This window comes from Ochotona curzoniae, unplaced genomic scaffold, assembly GCF_017591425.1.
Source record: "Ochotona curzoniae isolate NIBS_2020 unplaced genomic scaffold, NIBS_Ocur_1.0 contig_1014, whole genome shotgun sequence".
Classification (NCBI taxonomy): Eukaryota; Metazoa; Chordata; class Mammalia; order Lagomorpha; family Ochotonidae; genus Ochotona; species Ochotona curzoniae.
The window spans coordinates 27691722-27713377 of NW_024464920.1; the positions used below are offsets into that span (position 1 = coordinate 27691722).

The 21656-nt window shown below is 42.1% G+C and overlaps 1 protein-coding gene across 2 annotated transcripts in view; it reads left to right on the plus strand.

The window, feature by feature from the left end:
* The window catches only part of PTPRB (protein tyrosine phosphatase receptor type B), a 106568-nt gene that overhangs the window by 26174 nt on the left and 58738 nt on the right, over positions 1 to 21656 (plus strand). Inside the window, exons 1-4 of one of the 2 annotated variants that reach the window (XM_040990074.1) lie at positions 6260 to 6313; positions 6718 to 6991; positions 19197 to 19475; positions 20230 to 20487. In XM_040990074.1, coding sequence (XP_040846008.1) covers positions 6260 to 6313; positions 6718 to 6991; positions 19197 to 19475; positions 20230 to 20487 — 865 coding nt within the window. Of the gene's footprint in view, positions 1 to 6259; positions 6314 to 6717; positions 6992 to 19196; positions 19476 to 20229; positions 20488 to 21656 lie in introns of those variants that run through there. The other variant, XM_040990070.1, reaches the window with a different exon arrangement.

The following is a 21656-nucleotide window of genomic DNA, read 5'->3' on the forward strand; positions in this document are numbered from 1 at the left end:
GGGTAACGGAGTTGTGTGCAATGAGACCTGACCCAAGGGACAGGCAGAATGTAGGCTCAGTATGGCCTCTGAATTTTGATTGCCCTAATGAGAAATCAAAATCCTATTTTTTAAATACATAAAATTTTCTATTTTTGTCAACATTGCCTACTTATTTCAACCTTTTAAGTAAGTCAAAACATTGGATCATCTATGCTGACCAAAGAATGAGATACTCGGGTCACTGCTGAGTTCACAGGAAGTAAAGTTTTAGCAGGATGATATACAAAGAAAACAGAGCCCCTTCTTTACCTGCCATTTAATCAAGTGAGGTGACCACTTCCGGGCCATCTTTCGGGTCTCGCACGAGGGTGCAAGGTCCCAAGACTTTGGGCCGTCCCCAACTGCTTTCCCACATCATAAGCAGGGAGCTGGATGGGAAGCAGGGCCACCAGGATTAGAACCGATACCCATATGTGATCCTGCCGTGTTCAAGGCAAAGACTTTAGCCACTACACCATCGTGCTGGGCCCTATTATTTCCATATTTTTGAGACTTATAATTTAGGACATTTAGCTATTGCTTTTATGAGAATACTGTTTTGATCACTGCATCTTTATAGAACAGGCTAAAGTCAGGTAGTATAATGTCTTCTGCATTGTTCTTGCTTAAGATTAGTTTGGATATTCAGAATCTTCTGTAGTCCTATATGACTTGTAGTAGTAATTTTTTTAGTTGTATGAAAATGTCATTACAGCTTTGATAGGAACTATAATGAATATATTAATTGTTTTTGGCAGTATCCACCCACATTTAATGATATTCTGTAGAGATCCTTCACTTCTTTGGTTGAATTTATTCCTAGCATCTTTTGTGACTATTGAAAATGATGTCACCTTCTTGAACTCTTATTCAGATTACTACCTATTGGTATTTAACAATGCTATTGATTTTTGTATGTTGAAACTTGGCTGAATTTGTTTTTAGTTCTAACAGTTTGTGGGTGATGACTTCAAGTGTATAAAAGATCAAATCGTCTACAAATAGTGACAGTTTGGCTTCTTTTCTAGTTGAATGCTTTCTATTACTTTCTCGTGCCTAACAGCTTTAGCTAGGATCTCCATTACTATATTGAATAAAAGTATTGAAAGTGGGAATTTTATCTCAGATCTTAGAGAATATGTGTTTCATAGTTCTTGAATGGAAAGTTCTGTGAGAATCTGTTGGGGCTAGTTGATCTATGGTAGCACTTAACCCTGCTGTTTTCTTAGTTGATTTTCTGTCTAGATGATCTGTCCACATCTAAGTGTGAGCTGTTAAAGTCCTCTATGATTACTATATTAGAGTTTATCTCTCCCTTTAGCCTACTATTATTTCCTTTATGTACTGGGGTGCTCCAATATTGGGTGCATACATGTTTATGTATAAACACAGGTATAAGATTTCCTCTTGCTGGACTGAGCTCTGTCATTATACGATGGCCTTCCAGGTCTCATTTTTAGTACTTATAGTTTAAAGTACTACTGCTTTCCCAAGCCACACGCAGAAAGCTGGACGGGAAGCAGGGCTGCCGGGATTAGAACTGGCACTCATATGGGATCCCAGTGTGTGCAAGGCAAGGAATTTCACTGTGGACCCTGCACCTGTATGGGAGACCCAGAAGAGACTCCTGGCTCCTGGCTTTGGATGGACTCAGTTCCAGCAGTTTTGGCTGCTTGGGGAGTGAATCAGCGGATAGAAGATTTTCTTCTCTCTATGTCTCTCCTCTTCTTTGTATATTTTAAAAGATGAAATACATCTTTAAAAAAAAAAGCAAGGAGATAAGAAATCCTGATAAGGAACTCTACATTTATGTTCCATTGGTTTTTATATTTTAAATTTGTGATGTTACTGTGGTTTAATAGTTCAATGCTGTGATTATATTTTTAGTCTTCATGATAAAGATACAAACAAGTTACATATAAAATTTATATATGTAGTAGAGTATTTTGAATTTGCATGGTTACTCTTACCAGTGAGTTTTATAACTTGCAATTTTTTTTTCTTTTTTCTTAGTGTCTCTTTCATGTAGTTTAAAAAGCATTTCTAGCATTTATTCATAATATGGAAATTGTGGTGATGAGTTCTCCTGGCCTTTGTTTCTATGAATATCTCTCTCTCATCTCTAAAGGACAGCTTTCCTTTACACAGTCTTCTTGGTTAGCGACTTTCTTCCTCTGTACTACTTCCTTCTGTACTATAAAAACTCTCATTCCCTCCTATCTTGTAACAGCAGTAAACCTCCCTCTTTGACCAGCCACGCAACCTTGAGGGGAAACAACTGATACTTAGCCGTGCTGCTAAATTTTGGGTTCTGTAGTCTTGGTGTTTTAAATGCATCTTTGATGTACGATATTTTTTGCTTACAATGAATTGATTGGATTATAACAACATTCTAAGTCAAGGCACATCTCTGTTTTGGTTTTCATCCAGGGTTCCTGGCTCACAGCTTGTATAATCCATGTAATTTCCTAAGTGACTAGAACAATAAGGGTATCTTTTGTTGTACTATTTGGCCTTTTGTCCTTGGTTCCTGAAACAGCTCTGGGTCGGGTCCAGGATGGGGATGGGGACTGATTCTGATCAAACCAGCAAGTGCTCAGAGAGCTGAGGCTCCCAATGCCTTAGCCCACTTTGGAGGCGGGCAGAGAAACTGAGTTCATGTTGACCACCTATGGGCAATGATATAATCAATCAGGCCTTTGGAACAATTCCTCCATGCAAGCCCCAAAGCACTAAATTCAGGGGATTTCTAACAGGCAAATAAGAACATAAGCGTTGCAGATGACACACCCCAACTCTACAGGGACAAAAACCATCTCCATTTAGTAACCTTCCAGACCTTACCTTTCAACTGACTGTTCATGGATATCCACAATAATAAACAGGTAAATATCAATATCAAATTTTAAATAAATTAGAAGATCTCAAAATGTAACTCTTGGTCCCTTGGTGACTAGTTGCACACTATTATATCTATGTGCATAACGTGACAGGATTCACACTTTCAAGACATGAATCCATTTTAACATAGATACTAATGGTTGTGACTTTTTTTAAAGACAGTTGTTCATTCACATCCAATGAAAAGTGGCTTCACCTCTCCTATGTGTCTGGGAAAGGTTTGTCAAGGTGCAGAGGAGCTGATCCCAAATGCCCAGAGGGTAACAAATTCCGAGGCCAAGTGCAGTGCAATATGCAAGCTAAAAGGGTGCAAAAGCGCTCTAAAGATGAGAACAGAATAAAATGAATAACCTTCTTTGTACCTCGTAGTTTCAAATGAACTCTTCTTGGAGAAGACGATATTTGTTCTGATAGTTTTTTAATATATTTTAAAGATGAATTTATTTTTGCTCGAGAAGGATTTTTACAGAGCTAAGCAAAGATCAAGAGTGAAAAGATCTTCCATCCACTGGTCCACTCCCGAAGTGGCCGCAACGGCCAGAGCTGAGCCAATCCGAGGCCAGGAGCCTGGGGCCTCCTCTGGGTCTCCCACATGGGTGCAGGGTCCCAATGCTGTAGGCCATCCTCTGCTGCTTTCCTAGGGAGGTGGATGAGAAGTAGAGCAGCTGGCACACAAACTGGTACCCATATGGGCTGCTGGCACTTGCAGGTGAAAGATTAGCATGGTAATCCACTGTCCTTGTCCTGAGAAGATGGTATCTGGTAGCTTCCTTGAATTCATTCTCTTCTCCCGTATTAGTACTGTATATGTGGGTTTTTTTAAAAAAGATTTATTTTTATTATTTTTTTATTGGAAAGGCGGATATACAGAGAGGAGAGTCAGAGAGGAAGATCTTCCGTTCGATGACTCACTCCCAAAGTGAGCACAACGGCCAATGCTATGCCGATCCGATGCCAGGAGACTCTTCCGGGTCTCCCACTCGGGTGCAGGGTCCCAAAGCCTTGGGCTGTCCTCTGCTGCTTTCCAGGGCCACAGGCAGGGAGCTGGAAGGGAAGCGGGGCTGCCGGGATAGAACTGGCGCCCATATGGGATCCCGGGCGTGCAAGGCGAGGACCTTAACCACTGTGCCACCACGCCGGGCCCTGTAAATGTGTTTTTAAAAAGGAAAAGCAGAATCAATGAAAATCTATGCTTATATTTTACTTTCGTTTCCTAGTATTCTCATTCTTAGGATTATTTTGAGCACACCACTCTTCTATTTTTGCCTTAAGATATTCCAAAAATAAGAACTAACTCTCAGTTAACTTTGGAGAAGTTTATATGTCCTTTCTTCTATGTGTTACCATGACTTTTCAGATACACTACCATCTTCAAGTGGATTCAGGATCAACGATTGTAAATATGTGTGTCTCTGGGACAGAGCAAAAGTGAAGACATCATATTTAAAGAAGGCACCTCCCTTTTTCTTGATGCTGGTTGCTAAGGGCATTGTTGCTGGCAGAACAGGCAAGCATCCACACTGTATTGTTATAAGGATATTTTGCCATTGCTCTGTTTGGTCGTCTTCAACTTTTGCGTTTTGGGTATAATTGCCTGCATTGTAAGGAAGGATTTGGAAATGAAAAGCAACTCTAAAATATGGTAGTTTTGTGGAGTATTGAAACCATGCTTGGGAAAGTTTGGAGGAGATAGGTTTTACTGAAAATTTTTAAACATATCAAGACCAGAAAAAGTAAGACTGAAAAAAAAAAAAAAAAAGGACCCGGTATTAGAGAGAGGAACGGACTGTCCCAGACAGGCTGCCGCGTATGCCAGGTTGTGCAAAGCTGTTGAACCTAGGGCCAACCTGTAGAGAACAGAGCGCTTCGGTATGGCAGGTGACCTGGGCAGAGAAACAGGAAGGACCAGAAAGAAAGAGAAAGATAGAAGGTGTTTGTTTCCAACACCTTGGAGTATCTGTTAACTTGCAGGAGTTCTGACATCTCTGGTCTGACCACAGACGAAACAACCACAGAAAGTCTGAAAGGGCTGAAACTCTATTTTTCACTAAGAGTTTATTTTTGTAAGGTTTCTCAAAGAATTGAAATGATATTGATTTTTTTTTTTTTTACTTTTAAATCCAAAGAGTAGTCAATATTACAGCTTTATGCATCATGTACCTACCTGAAAAGGAACAGAATGTCATCCTCCCCTCTGATTTCAAAATGAGCACATGCTATTTCTGTGAAAATCTGTCTTTTCCAATGAGGAGAATTTTTGTCACTTTCTTCTATAAGGGGAACAAATTAGGGACGAAATGGTTTTAACTGCTGAGTGATCGGTGGTGAAAGTGCTTTGCTGAGAGTTGAACAATGGGTGGCGATTGCATGGGGTGCTGCTTAGCACTGCATACCCAAGATTTGGAGGGGGTGGGACATAGATCTATACAAGAGAAGGGGAGAGCGAGCGGGTCGCGGAGAGGAAAAGAACAAAGGTCAGGGTGACAATGGACAGTGTCCTCTGGGGAATCTTGTCCTCTGGTTAGTGTCACAGGGATGCGCGTTGTGACAAATGACTCCTTCGAGGTGAGAAGGGCAAAAGCACTCTAATAAAAGGTTTCAGGAAAGAGGGTAGGCGACCTAGGGAAATGTGTGGAGGCCAAGTTTAATCCTGGGAAAAAGAGACCCTGGAGAAAGCAGCTGAGGAAGATAGGAAGGAAGATAGGGAGGGGAAGACCTGGGTGTGGAGAGGAAGGGGCGGGGGTGGGGGGCTGGAAAGTGAGAGGAGCCTGCACTAATTGCAACTGAAACGACCCGGCCCACGACCACTCAGTAGGGAAAAGCGAAAGTCCGGGAAGAGTAGGAGACAGAGCCCCGCGGCCCCCGGAGGGGACCCTTGGCAGGGAGGCGGCGGCGCAGGGCAGAGGGGGCAGCCCGCCTCGGGCCCCCTCGGCAGGCTCAGGCGTGGACTCCTCGGGGCTCCCTCCCCGCGGCGCATTGTTCCTTTGCCCGGAGACGAGGAAATTGCCTTTTGATTGCGGAAGTCCGCGGACTGGCCTCGGGGCGAGGCAGCGCGGGTCAGAATGGCAGCGTGGGAAGGGCTGCGCGCCGCCTGCCCCCGCCGCCTCTCGCATCCGCAGCCCGCCCAGGGCGGGAGCAGCAGCAACTGCAGCAGCCACAGCAGCAGCAGCGGTAGCCGCGGCGGCCCCAGCGCATCGTCAGTCCGCAGGGAAGCGCGCTGCGCCCGCGGGGCGCGCTAAGCGCGCGCAACAAGTGGTACCAGCGCAGGTGCGGGCGCTCGGGCGGCCCGCGTCCGACCCCTGCCCGGGTCCCATCTGGGTTTGCTCCGCTGAGCGCAATGCTCAGCCATGGAGGCGGCCTGACCTTGTGGATAGCACTGAGCCTACTGCAGGTGAGTGGCCCGAGAGGGGATTGGGGGCCCATGTGCCCCTGAGCGCTGTGAACCAAATTCTACTTCATTTCCTAGGCTCCCCGGCTTTGAGGAGGGAGGCGGCAACATTTCTTCCTCTTGGGAAGAACGAGCCCTCCCAAGTCCCCAGTCAGGCTGACAGCTCATGCTGCTGTCAAAGGCAAAAAGCCACCATGACTCTTTCCAGCTGTTCCCGCGGGTGACAGCAACTAGGAGAAGAGCAGCCGTCGCCTCCTCGGCAACCCGAATCTCCGGCTGGAGGGCAAAGGCGCACGGCTGCGGCGGGAGGTGAAGAGTAGCAGAGGCGGAGTGAGCGGCGTGCTCCCGGCGCGTCTTTGGGCAGTCCACCTTGGGAACTCACACCATCGTCTCTGATTGCTTTGCAGATTGGGCTAGCGGAGCCAATGAGATGTAACTTCACCCTGACCGAGTCCAGGGTCTCCAGCCGGTCGGTGTCTCTCCAGTGGAGAAGTTCGGGGTCGCCCTGTAACTTTAGCCTCAGCTATGGCAGTGACACCTCCGGGGCCGAGTGGTGCCACCCGATCCGCATAGACAACACCACCTTCGGATGTAACCCTCAGGATTTACAGGCGGGGACCACCTATCACTTCAGGATCGTTTCTCTGGATGGAGAAGAGAAAACCGTGGTTTTGCAAACAGGTAAGGGGTGACAGGTGTAGATGGATGGCCAACCCGCACAGGCCTAGGCCCCACCTTTTCAACCTGACGTTTCAATTGAGTTCCAGGTGTAGGAAACTAAGCTAAGTAAATAAAACTATATGAATATTGGCAAGATTCGTAGTGTCCTCAGATCTGGCCAGAAGCTGCTGGTGGGTTTTAGAGATCTTCTGGGTACCTAAAACACAAAGCCAACCTTTCAAAGAGGGTGAGCGGTGGTAATGAGGGCAACCCTGTGTTGTGGGGCAAACTGCTAAATTGATGTTTGAGCTTCCATCACATTAAATTGCTCAACCCACGTGTAATTTTAAGTAAATGTTTTTAGAATGAATAATAGATGTTCAGGGATTAGGGACGTACCTCTCCTCAACATAATATTATTTTTGGAACCAGGACATAAAATTTTCAGGAATAGAATGAAGCCATCTTTAGGGGAAATTTAAAAAAAATCTCTTGAAAGTGAGGGTGCAAAAGAAATTTATTTCACACAATTTATCAGAATATCCTTGGATTACCATGTATTTAAAGTTTATTTTCCTTGCACTTTCTGTGCGCATGGTAAGTTTTCTTTTCTTGCCATAGTTTTTTAAATCTGAAAATGTGAGGGTCAGACTAGGTCATTTAAGACCAAGTGTTTACCAAGTGCCAACAGCTGTCATGGAGCTGTCATGTGCCTTGTCTCATATCTTCAGAGTTAACATCTAAATTCTCCAACCACTGTGAGGTTTCAGGACTTCAAGAATCTAGCATCTTTATTTGTTGCAACATGGAGGCCTCCCTTCTTACTAAATAAATAAATAAAATAAAAAGGCAAAATTCTGAAAGGTGAATTTAGAGATGTGTTATCCTTACTGTTCTTTCAACTTAAACAAGATCCATTCTTTACCTAATACTTTCTTTAAAAGGTCTGCAAATTCTCAGTTCAAAAGATATTTATGGTAAGGTCAGGAAATGTAAGTCAACTACGTCTTCATTTTCTTGGTTTTTTTTCAAGGAAACAGTTATGCTCAGTTGCATCATTTGAGTTACTTCGCACGAAACTTTGAGATAATTTCTGAGAATTTCAGGAACTGAAATTGAATAGAGAAACCATTAGTTAAGAATCTAATTGTTTTCTTTATATGGAACCAAAGAGAAGCTGAAATCAACAACTTCATTCAAGTATTTTACAGAATTTCAGCCGCTGGATTTTTACTTAGTTTTCTGGGTATTTGAGGATAATTCTATAAACACACATACTGTTAACATTGTAAAGTTTGTAACATGGTAATTCCAAATGTATCCATGACGTAGAAAAAGGAATCTAGAGAATTAGTGTGTGAGCATTCATCACGATAGTGTAATCTATAAAAACTAGATGAGCCTTCAGCAGCTTGTTGGAGAGAAGATGAAGACTTGAACAAGTTGTAACAAGTTGTTGGTCTCTCTTTGGTTTTATACAAAAACAGCCAGATTCTTAACAAGTGATTTCTTGTATCAGTTTCAGTTGCTGCACATCTCAGTTGTTCAATGCAGAAGATTTACTGTTTGGGGAAATGACCAGGGAAGAGGGATCGCCTGGGGGAAGGGGACACTGATAAGAATAAACTTTGAGGTTGAAGATACAAGCAGGTGTTCCAAGTCCAGAGGCATTTGTGAGATGTGTAAAACAAAACAAAAATAATAATAACCGTGTCTTATTGATTGCGTTGAGTGAAATGAGCCTTGAGCAGCATCCGTCGCATGCTGCCTTTAAGGTTCTCACTGGTTCTCTTCCGGAAGCACTTTCTTCAGGTGCTGCTCACCATAAATTCACATAACTTCACAGCAGATAATGTTTGTGTGATGATAGGCTTTGTCAGGCAAATCTAGTCCTTTTCAGGAGTTAGTTTTAAGTTTTTAAAGTAAAAGCAGTCTTTGCAAGTGAATATTGAATGAAAGTTAAACAAAAAGAAATAATGAAGAGAGTGTTCCTAACAGACCAGGTGCGTATCTCAATTAAGAACTGAGAGCCCTTTTAAATACATACTACGTAATAAATGCGCACTAAATAGTATATATGAGCAAATTTAAATTAAAATATTGAAAAGGATATTTTAAAAACTTTCCATGGAGGAAATTTTAGTTGGTTGCTATTTTTCAACATTTTCTTTACCTTAGTTGATTTTTTAATTTATTTTCCATTGACTGATAGCAATTGTATGTCTTTGTGATGCTTTGGCACATTTATATATTTTGTAACGGTCAATTTGGGGTGTTTAGGGTTATCCATCATCTCACACAGGTTCCTGTCCTAGTCCATGAGCTCTGTGAGCTCTGAATTCGCAGGTTCCACACCGTGTGGGATCATGGGACATTCTTTCTGTGCCTGGCTTATTTGGCTTATTTCACTTAGCTTTGTGTCTCTTCTCCATCTGGATACCACTTCAGTGAACAATCACTTCAGTTATTTCCTTACATACATGTATTCTAGGGCCATTTGGAATTTTTTAAAGATTTATTTATTTTGTTGGAAAGACAGGTTTACAGAGAGAAAGAGAGACAGAGAGAAAGATCCTGCACCTGCAGTTTCCCTCCCCAAATGGCCACAATGGCTGGAGCTGAGACAATCTGAAGCCAGGAGCCAGGAGCTTCTTCCGGGTCTTCCAAGTGAGTGCCGGTACCCAAGGACTTCGGCTGTGCTCAACTTCTCTCCCAGGCCACAAGCAGGAAGCTGGTTAAGAAGTGGAATAGCCAGTACATGAACAAGTGCTGATATTTGCAGGTGGAGGATTTGTCTGTTGAGTTACTGTACTGGTCCTGGGACATTTGAATTTGTTAATTTATACTTCATGCAGAATGGGGAGAACATGCATTTCTCCAGCAATAAGTAGGTTTTTACACGTTAATGTGATATCTAGTACATGTTGGATAGTCAATAAATACTGATTTTAAAGGTGGATAGCTGGTGTATGGATATTTAGCTGATGTAAATTGATTTCTATGAAATTCAGTTACAGAGACAGAAGGAGGGACAGAGGGAGAGAGAGATCTTCTGTGCACTGGATCACTCCCCAGATGTCTACAGTAGCTAGGACTAGGCTAGGCCAAAGCTAGGAACTTCATCTGAGTCATCCACATGGATGCCAAGGTGTCATTTTTTTGGGTCATAGCATAGCATGTAATACACAAGTCATCATCATCCACATAATTTCATTTCTGCAACTCAGAAAGATAACTCTCATTCCTAACATGAATTCCTTAATATCTAGATTCCAGATTTGAAAGCTGTATCTAGTGATAGTTCGTGGATGTCTAGAGAAGAGGAATGTGGTGGGGGCTAACACTGTGGCATAGTGGGTAGAACCAGTAGAGCTGGATGCCACTTGGAGCGCCAGATGCTCACTTACAATCCAAATCATGTTAACGGCCTGGGAAAGAAGTGAATGATGGCTCTGGTCCTCACCTGGAGCAGACCCAGAAGAAGCTCCTGGTTTTGAATTGGCCCAGTTCCAGATGTTGCAGCCTTCGGGGGAGTGAAGCAGTGAATGGAACATCTCTCTCCATCTCTGGAATTCTCTCAACTCAATACAAACTATTGTTTGGAAAAAGGAAAGGGAGTTTGGACTGCTTTTTAAACTGTGTATGTAGTCATGTTGAGAAATCTTAAGGCACAGATAGCAGAGCATCTGAGCATCCTAATGCTGACCCTGGGAGAGGATGCAGCAGGCTCCACAAATGGTCTGTCCTCAGTGTTGTCATGGTTCTGTAATGTTCAGTACAAGTGAGCTTCGCAGCACTTTTAGTTAAACTGCTCTCTGCTTCAGTAATGCATGTTCTCCTCTCTGATTTATTTATGTTTATTGGAAAGAGGATTTGCAGAGAGGAGACAGAAAGATCTTCACTGGTTCATTCTCCAAGTGTCTGCAATGGCCAGAGCTGAGCCAATCTGAGGCCAGGAGCCCAGAGCCTCTTCCAGGTCTCCCACACAGGTACAGGGTCCCGAGTCATTGAACCTCCACTGCTTTCTCAAGACATAAGCAGGGAGCTGGAAGGGAGGTGGAGCAGCTGGAACACAAACTAGTAACCATATGGGATGTTACGCAGGCAGGTGGAGATTAGCCAGTTGAGCCATTGTGCTGGCCCATTCTCTCTGATTTTTAAATCCTACATCACCTTCCAAGCTTGTTCCTCTTCCTGAAGGCTGCTTCTAAGAATCCAGTCCTTAAACATCATTTTCCACTTCAGTACAACATTAATTTTGGCCTCTTAATAAGGTCTCTAACAACTTCTCAACTTCGTGACGGTACAAAAGTGATACACATTCTGTTTTCATCTACATATTGTGTTCACTAAATTACATATGACATTCCACGTGTTTTTCTTTAGATTTTTTTTTAATTATTGGAAAGGCTGATCGAATTTACAGAGAAGGAGAAACAGAGAAATATCTTTTGTCTGCTGGTTCTCTCCGCAAGTGGCCACAACGGCTGGGGCTGAGTCAATCCGAAGCCAGGAGTCCAGAGCATCTTCCAGGTCTCGCAGGGTCCCAAGGCTTTGGGCCATCCCTGACTGCTTTGCCAGACCACAGGCAGGGAGCTGGGAGGGAAGTGAAGCAGCCAGAACATGTACCAGCTGGGTTCTCCACACATTATTTTAAAACAGGCTTTATTAGATGACTTTACCCAGGTGTTGGCTAATGTTCATGGCAAATCTAAGATGGGTAAGGCTAAGTAAGCCATGAAGTACAGTGGTGTGCTGTAGTAAGTACATTGTTGCCTTATGACCATTCCAATTTGTGGCAGATTTCTTAGAACACAATCCCACCATAAATCAAGGGAAAGCTGTATTTACTATTAACAGAAAAAGAAATCAATGCTTATACCAGCTTCCATTTGCTGAGTGTCCACCATGTGTCCAGGGCCGGTAATGTGGGTCTCCTTTCACTCTTTTATCACCTGCAAATCTGGAAAGCAGCTGTTGTTAGTCCCATTTGGTCAATGAAGAAATTGAGAGTTAACGAAATGAAGGACTTTGTCAAAGCTACCCTTGTGGTGAAAGTGTTGGGAATTGAACTTGAGTCTAACTGAAATCAGAATTGGCCTCATGTTAATTCATCTGCCTGGTGCCCCCTGCCCAGTGTCTTCATTCCCTGGGTAGATTGTAGAGGCTCAGAGCACAGCACCTTCTTTCGTAGGATGGCCATTACATGGCCATGGCACCAGTGCTGATGTTGTGGAGGGTTGTCAAGGCTGCTTTATTTTCCCTTCAGAAGTTGCTAAAAATTCAAGTTTCTGGTGCCTACATCTTATACGGTGCACAAAGATGCTAGGTGGAATGCACAGCATCCTGGTGTGCTGCCATCACACAGTGCATCTTCTTTAAAGTTTGCAAGCACATTGATCACAGGCAAAAAGCAATACAAAGTGAAGGACATTCCCTCTCTGAAATATGTTTAGTTAACTAGAGGTTGTGAGCAATTCTTTTTCCATTTGGTTTTTCTTTCTGCTGTCAAACCCTACAGTAACAGATTATCTGGGCTTTTGCCAAACGCCACCTTGATTTCCAAGCGAAAAAAACCTCCAGTTATTTCACATAAATACTTCATGTTTTATGTAAACTACTATATTAATAATTTTTAATTAAGTTTTCTAACCACCCTAGAATTGGAAGGGTACTCCTTTTTTATTATTATTTTTACAGAAATTGGCTCTGTGGTTACCGCAAAAAAGAAAAAAATCATGGGCTGGAGTTAGATGGGGTGAAAGACAGTGTGTCTAAAAGGGCTAGCATCCAGCTTGAGAAAACCTTGAATCTTTATTTTATCTTGAAATGAGCACTCAGAAGCTCTTGCTGCTTCAAGGGGATGAGGGTGACAGATGAGAGAGGTGTACAAACAAGTTATAGGAGAATTAGAAAATAATGAAAACTTTCAAAGTAATCTAGCCTGAGATGAAATGAACCCTGGCAAAGACAATACACTTAAGGAAGTAAAGGATCCGACCAGAAAAACATGATTTATGAAAGACCAAGGCGTGCAGCCTAGCAGTTAAGATGCTCACGTCCCATGCTGGAATACCTGTGTCAGTATCCAGCTTGACTCCAGGTTCTTGCTAAAGCAGATGCTGGGAGGCACCACTGAACATCGCCCCCATGGGAGAGTCACGTGGGAATGAGCTCCCACGTGCCAGTTTTGGCCCAGCCCTGGGCAGTGCACATTTTGGCAGTTAACCAGCAGATGGGAGCTCTCTCTGCGTAGAAGCAGCTCCATCTCTATCTCTGTCTCATAAATTTTAAAAGCATCAAAAGATAATTTCTGGCTGCAGAATTACTTAGCTGCCATTTCTTGTTGTCTATTTTGACTATACCTCACTATCCAAACCACCAATAGAAAAAAAAATGAATCAATTTCAATATACTTTTCCTAGACATCCATTTTTATCTTATGTTGATTCACTGAATATGTCACCCATGACATAGTCTTGCATGTGAGGCAGGCAGCTGAGGTGTGAAACAAAGGACATGCAATTTGGAGCCAGGTTTTAGAAGCTCAGCTGTACTGCCTGCTGTTCTCATGCAATATGAGTCATTTTAATGTCTCCGAGCTTTTAATCCAACTGAAAGAGCAGATTGTCAGCTATCAGATCCTACAGATACAATGTGTTGCTGTTACACCGTCAAGAAAGGCAGTTAGCACCATTCATAGATGGGCCACACTTGCATTTAAAACTGAATTTATTTTCAAAATAAATATAATCATTTGAAATTCTGCAAACTTCAGTGTCTGCAAACTTCTGCTTCAATAGTTATTTATGTTTGGAAGGCCATGTCCTGACCAAGCAATAGAACCCTTGTTCTAAATCTCATTTTTTAAAAAAACTGGAATAATTCATTTTGGATAGGAAGTTTTGTCAAACTTTGTCTTTTGCTTTGAGATCAGAAAAAAGTTGGTTGACAGCAAGCCTACAGAGAAAATTCCAGGGCTTTTTAATGCTGATAGACTCATGCTGGAACATCAGATGAATACCTACAGGCCTTGGCATTGCATGTTTGGGGTTTGCCTGAAACCAAAAAGTACAAATATCTTAAACTTACATCTAACCCCTCATTTTATTATAATGTTTAAGACAGAAATATGTATTTATGGGCTTTGTCAGTGCTTCTGTTTTGTAATATTCCACAGGTTACTTTGTGTTTAAAGAGTGATATGAGTAGAAAAAATGGGGAAATGTGTGTTGGTACCTCTAATCATAAATTGCATAAGTCAAATAAGACTTTCCTTTTTAAAGATTTATTTATTTGAAAGGCAGACAGAGAGAGAGAGAGAGAGAGAGAGAGAGAGAGAAAGAGAGAGAGAGAAGCTCTAGCTGTTGGTTCATCTAAATGGCCACAACAGCCCGGGTTACACCAGGACAAATTCTGAACCTAGTACTTCATCCAGGTCTCCCACATGAGTACAGGGACCCGAGGACTTGGGCCATCTTCCACTGCTTTTCCAGGCACATTAGTAGAAAGTTGTAATAGAAGAGCAACAGCTGAGGTTCCAACTGGCATACATATATGATACCAGCCTTGCAGATGGTAGCTTAACCCACAGTGCCAGTCCCAAGGACATTCTAATTACGTATGTTGAGGAGACTACAGATAATACTAAATCTTCAAATTTCCTTAAAGGCCTCTCTCTCTCTCTCTCTCTCTTCCTATTTCTGAGAGGGACACAAGCACACATACACAGAAATACGCTTGTACACATACGTATGAACTAAGCATCCATAAGAGAACTATCTAATTTGTATCTTGTAAAGTACTGGAGAAATGTTAATACTGCAGAGTTTTCCTGGGGCCTAGAATACAAAGAAGTCTGAAAAGTATTTAACGTCTGCAGTATGCATGGCAATAGTGGCCAACTGCCAGCAAAGGGCTTTATCGCGGTATAAATGGGGTTTTAAGTGTTTGTTTCCAGTGCAGGTTCTCGCAGCCCAGGCACTTCCCAGTCTCATTGTTCCTTTGTTCTAGCGGATGTACAAAGGATTGACTGTTTTGTTTTCTGGCTCAGAGAGATTAGATAAAGTCGGCATTTCTGAACTTCATCCTCCAGGCACGCAATCTTAAAATTCATTTTCTATCTGCTCATAGTTTGCAAATTATGTAGGTTTAGATTATCATGATCACAACACCATTTTCCCAGAGGTTTCTCTTGCTTGGTAGTAGATACAGATGGCACCACTGATCTCTTCTAAACCAGCACTGGAAGCAGCTGTCCTGCTCATCCTCGTCCTTAAATCACCACCTCAGCAAAAATGCACCTGCCCATTTAAACACAGCAGCATTGAGCTTGAGTTTCTTGAGTTTTAAACCTCATGGCACTTAAACTGCTTTCTGCTTGCCAGCCAACAATGTGAGGGGAAATTCTTTTCTTTCCTTTTATTGTAACATCCTTAATTATAGGCTGTTACTGATAGCATAGAACGTTTAGGTACTGTTACCCCACCTCCCCCAACACAATTGTTTTTCCTTAAAAACTTATAAATAAGAATCATTTGGGGCATTTTTTTTTTGAGTTAGGAAGTGAATTCAGGGGAATAAATTGAAAAGATGCTATGAAATCTTTTCTATGAAGAAGGCAATTATTAAGGCTATTACCAATTTAGTTTCAAAAAAAAAGTTATTAAATCTTCTCCATTTTGCCAGTAATTCGGGAGGGGGTGGGGAAGGGAGGTGGTGTTTTGGTGATCAGATAGGCAAAAATAACTTTGTACTACCTAGTGCCTATTGCAAGCCAGGTATGCCCCAAACCTACCTGGAATGTAGGCATGACCCTACCCAAGACAGATGGAAAAGTAAAATCGCAACGTCATGTCACTGAGAAGTAACAGAGCCAGGATTTGAGTTTAGTTCTCTGGTCCCAACAAACACTGCATCTCACAAATCCTGATGCATATCTTCTCATAGGATTTTCAGTAATGGCTAACACTGAGCATTTACTACATGCAAGGCAGAGGTCCAATGCTTCTGTATTTGAAAGGCACAGAGATGGGGAATCTTTCATCTGCTGATTCACTCCCCTGATAAACTCAAGGTTGGTCCAGGTCAAAGCCAGGAGCCAGAAACTCCTGGTCTTCCACATGGATGACAAGGGCCCAAAGACTTGGACCATCATCTGCTGCCTTCTCAGAAGCATTAGCAGGAAGCTGGGTCAGAAATAGAGTAGCAAGACAAGTTATCATTCTTATATGGGACATTATCTCTAAGTGCTTTTGTATAATGTAAATTTAACCTTGATTGCAGTTTTACTTTTTTTAAAAAAAAGAAATGTGAATAGCACTGCATGGCTGAGGCACAAGAAGATTAAGGAACGACCAGAAGTATGCAGCTACAAAGTGGAAAAGCTAGATTCAAGTCCAGAATGACAGAATAAGTTATACTCATCAGATGAAGCTAAGTGCTTTCTGTGGTGGAAGCCATGCAATCTCATCTTCTAAGGTTGTCTAAATACTACTGCCATGGCTTACTTGCCAGCTCACATATCAGTTGTTAGTATTATCAAATTTCAGGTGCCATATTTAGTATTTTAATTATGGAGTCTTTGGCCCATCCCCTTGCATTGGCTTAATTAGCTAATCCACCACCTCCAAGTGCTGCATCCCATATGGGCACCAGTTTGTGTCCCAGCTGTTTCACTTCCCTTCCAGCTCCATGTTTATTTCTGGAAAATCAACAGAGGATGGACCAAAAGCCTTGGGATCCTGCACCTGTGTGGGAGATTGTGCGGAAGCTCCTGATTGTTAGCTTCAGATCAGCTCAGCTCCAACCATTACAGCCAGTTGGGGGTGAACCAGCAGATGAAAGATCTTTCTTTCTGTCTCTCCTGCTTTCTGTAAATCTACCTTTCCAATAAAAATAAATAAATCTTTTTTGGGGGGGAAAAAAAAGGTATGGTGTGAGCCCAGCACGGTAGCTTAGTGGCTAAATCCTTGCCTTGTTAGTACCAGAATCCCTTAAAGCTGCCAGTTCATGTCCTGGCTGCTCCACTTCCCTTCCAGTTCCCTACTTGTGGCCTGGTAAAGCCATAGAGGACAGCCCAAATCCTTGGGACCCTGCATCCGTGAGGGAAACCTGGAAGAAGCTCCTGGCTCCTAGCTTTGGATCGATTCAGGCCGTTGAGGCCATTAGGGAATGAACCAGTGGATGAAAATCTTTCTGTCTCTCCTTCTCTCTGCCATTCTGACTTTCCAATAAAAATATTGCAAAAAAAAAAAGTGCACGACTATAAATTGCAGTATATACTGCAAGAAACCTATGGTATCTGTTGGTGGCTTACATGTAATCTTGTTAGCTATTTGTCCTTAGTGCCTGTTGAATGTTAAGTAAGGTTGTATTGCTTCTTTTTGCTCTTACATTACTCACAAGTGAATGATTCTTAAAACATGTACTGTTCTGAGAAGTTCTGAAATTCCTAGTGTTATGATGTGGACAAAATACAGCCGACCAGGCCGTTTCCCTCACATGGTCACCCTGCCATGTGGAAGTGGTCCCAGGCTATCTCCCACCAGGGAGCAGTACATCCGACTCTCTGCCCTGATTAATGAAACCCTTTACCTAAACTAAAAACAAAAAAAAAAACACAGCCCACCAGATTGAAGATGAGAACTAAGGTCTTTGCATCCATGCCACTAAGACATATCACTTGACCAGTAAGATCTGGTCCCTAGGAGCAGGTGTTTGTCACAACAGCTAAGATATCATTTGGAATTACTACATTCCATGTTGGAGAATAATGTTGCATTCCCAGCTTCACTCCTGATTACAGCTTCAGGCTAGTGCACTCTCGGGGAGTCTGCAGCTGGTGGGCTCAGCACTTGGGCCCCTGCCTTGCATGCGAGAGGGGCTGTGTGCTGAGTCCTTGGTGCCAGCCAAGTGCATCCGTGCTGCTTGCAGCATTTGGAGACAGAAACAGAAGTAAGAGATCTCTCAGCTAAAAATGAAAATGTAAAGATTTAATATCCTGTTCCCACTTTCTAGATCAAGAGCCACACCAGATTTATGACAACATCTGTTAGGTGGCTAGCTGTCAACAGTTCTACTGTCAGCACTCAGGGTGGCCACAGCCTCAGTTCTTAGATTCTGTTCCCTACTGTACCAAGGAAATGGCTCCTCTCTGAGTACCCTGGATGTAGTTCCAAACCCAGCGATACACCTTTCATCCTACTTCAATTTCACCAATGGAGATTCAACACAAGCAAAGCAGGTCTTCCCAGACTAACTGATGACGTTGAAGGCTGAAATAAACAGCTGGGTACAAGACCGTTGTGGGTGTTGAAGCTTGGGCCCCCAAAACTGAGATTTCTAATCTATGGACATGAAAAATCCCAGCGGTTAGGACAATCCATTTGATGAGAAAACCTACCCTTGGCTTATTATTAAATCTGTGTTTTATGATTGTGTAATAACTAAAAATCACCCAATTCTGTTGAGTTGACACAATCCACAACTTGGAAATAAGTTCCATGTGAATTTCAGTTATTTCTTATTATCTATATTTTCTTTTGTGATCCTCATAATTTATCTAAACGCAGCCTGGATATTTGCTAATGTTTGAAATATTTGCTAAACTTGCAAGCCAATTTATATAAAACAAATATATAAACCTGTTTGAATTTTTAATATCTGCACAAATTTTTAATATCAACACAACAAAGGTTAGAAAAAGTAACTCACAGAATTATCAGTCAAGAGGCTTCTTTCTGTTGATTTTGGGGTGAGTGAAGTATATTTAAAAATGAAGTGATAGGTTTAGAAGTGAAGCAAAATGAGAGTCATCCAGTGACACAGCACACTAATTCTCCTTCAGTTGTAGAATCCCGTATGAGCACTGATTTGTGTCCTGGCTGCTCCATTTTCAATCCAACTCCCCGTTTATGGCCTGGGAAAGCAGCAGAAGATGGCTCAAGTCCTTGGGTCCCTGCACCCATGTAGGAGACCTAGAAAGAGGCTCCTGGTTCCAAATCAGCTCAGCTCCAGCTGTTGTTGCCATTTGGGGAGTGAACCAGCAGATGGGAGACCTCTCTCTGCCTCCTCTTTCTGTACTACCTGCCTTTCAAATAATAATAATTAAAATGCTGATTTGCTACACAGGCAGTGTAGTTTGAAGGAAGATACATTTGAATTACAGCAAAATGAACGACTGTTTGCCAGGATCTTCAAGTCGTGTTCACTTTCTGCCTTTAAGATCCATCACCTCCTGCTAGATTTGAAGTCGATCAAGGGAAGACTACTTTAAGCAGCTTGCATGTTTGGTGGACTCCTTCTGTTGGAAAAGTCACCGGGTATGAGTTGCAGCTATTTGATGATGACAGCCAACACACACAGGAGGCTCAAGTTCATGGAAGTACTTCATGGAGTGAATATACCTTTTTCAACCTCACTGCTGGCAAGACGTACAGTATGGCCATCACTGCAGTTTCTGGAGACAAGCGTTCCTCTCCAGTTTACACTAACGGATCAACAGGTGAGATCTGTGTACACAGAATGGGCCAGTGCATGGTCTAGGATACTTTTGAAGGTGCCTGTTGCTCAAGGAACAGAAGTGAACCGCCCCTCAGAATTGCTAATTACTTCTTTTTAACATAGTGAAAAGGCTGGATTGACCAAAGGCTGTGCACTGCTAACACGTGGGGTGATTCTGACCAGTCATGGGGCTTCTTCAACACTAGAGCTTCCCCTAACGTGAAATAGAAAAAGCTCGCTAACAGCCTGTCTTCTTAGTGTTTAAAACCTTTAAGTGTTTATTAAGTATATGTCAGCCTTCCCATCCATTTCTGCCTTGCCTTCTGTCTATCATTTTGTCTCCAGCCATTCTTCTTTTCCTCTCCTATAGTTTTTTTTCTTTATTTCTTCCACTTACTGCTTTGCATGTCTTTGCTTATACATCTATATATGTATATATAGATATTATATATAAAGATATATAGATATATTTATATAGAGATTGATATAGATATATATCTTAATGTATATAATATCTTAATGTATATTGTGTGGAAGAAATGAATGAACTGCAAGACATAGCTTGGAGCTGTGCACCGGGAGAAGATCATTATCAGGGTTCCTATGACATTGAAGGATGCTGCTATTCATTATTACTGTTACATGAGCTAATGTGCACAGAAAAGCATGAGAAACTATGTGATTTTTCATGAAATGTGTCTGTGTCTCCTTGAGAAGGTATGAATAACACTTAGATATGCCTTTCATTCCACCAGTACCATCTCCAGTGAAGGATATTGCTGTATCTGCCAAAACTGATTCTCTTCTGATTTCCTGGTCCCGTGGAGCTGGGAATGTGGAACAATATCGGGTGACCCTAACGGATAAGGGAGTTCTACTACAGGACACTGTTGTGGACAAACATGCTACTTCCCATGCTTTCCACGGGCTGATCCCTGGTAAACTCTACAACCTCACCATTGTGACAGAGGCTGCCGGGCTGCAGAACCACAACTGGAGACTGGTCAGGATGGGTAAGTTCCTCCTTGCAAGCTGAACAAGAGTAAGGTTCAAGTCAAGCAAGTGTCTAATAATTGGGCTTGTTTAGTCACCTGAATAGTGATGATTAGGCAAATTGAAACCTGCACAAATGATCCAGGTCTTGAATATTGATCTACTTCTACTCAGAGAAAGAGGAATTCACTTGTATTTAGGCTGGAAGTATGCAAAGTGAAGTAATGGCATGAACCCCATTTCTCTTTTTGAGGACTCCCACGTCCTCCTGGGGATCCCTACTTCTGTGTCTTAAACGACATCTATGGCTATTGTGACATCCATCCCTTAGCAGTGAACTTAAATGACTTCTCAGTATCATATACAGACCTATACCCACATGGTGGCCATTTCCAAAATATTCTATCCAACAAAATGTGTCCTGGGACTAAATACTGTAGGACGTAGGACCTACTGTTACAGCTTATAGACTGATGCACTTATTTTTGCTAAATAGTCCTGAATAATACATACATAACCCATTTGATCAAAAGTATTGAGGATATGATACAGGCTGCTCATTGTAGACATAACATCACCCAACAGACAAGCTTTGCCTTCATGAAGCTCAAATTCTAGGAGATTGTCATACTTCTAGCGGGGGTATGGCATCAATAAATTTCCTCTTGGTAAACTAGCAAATCTGAGAATAGACTGCAAAATATTTTAACTTTCTGTAGTACAGAGTTTCTGGGCTGATGGGGAGCTGATAGGAAAGACATTCAGAGATGCACGCGTATATCACATTCATGTACCGCAAAGAGGAGTCAGCATCCCTGATACAAATGTGGCTTATTACTTAAAAACAAAGAACTTAACTTCCATGCATCAAGAGAAAATTACACTTCTGACTGTGTTTGCGAAGCCAGTGGGCTATCTATGCACCTTTAATTAAACCTCATTAATTTACATTACGCCATCAGTAAGGCAGAAAATTACAGAATAACTGAGAGTTAAAAAAAAATATTTACCAGCACAACTCTTTATCTGTGTTATAACTTAATATGAAAAATATGGTATGTTAAGCATTACCAAGATTTGTAATCACCAAATGGTCAATCTCTTTGTTAAATACTGGATATTAACTACATAAACATGGGAAGAAACAGACAAGTGACAAACCTCTTTAAGTAGGGCACATGGAGAGTTA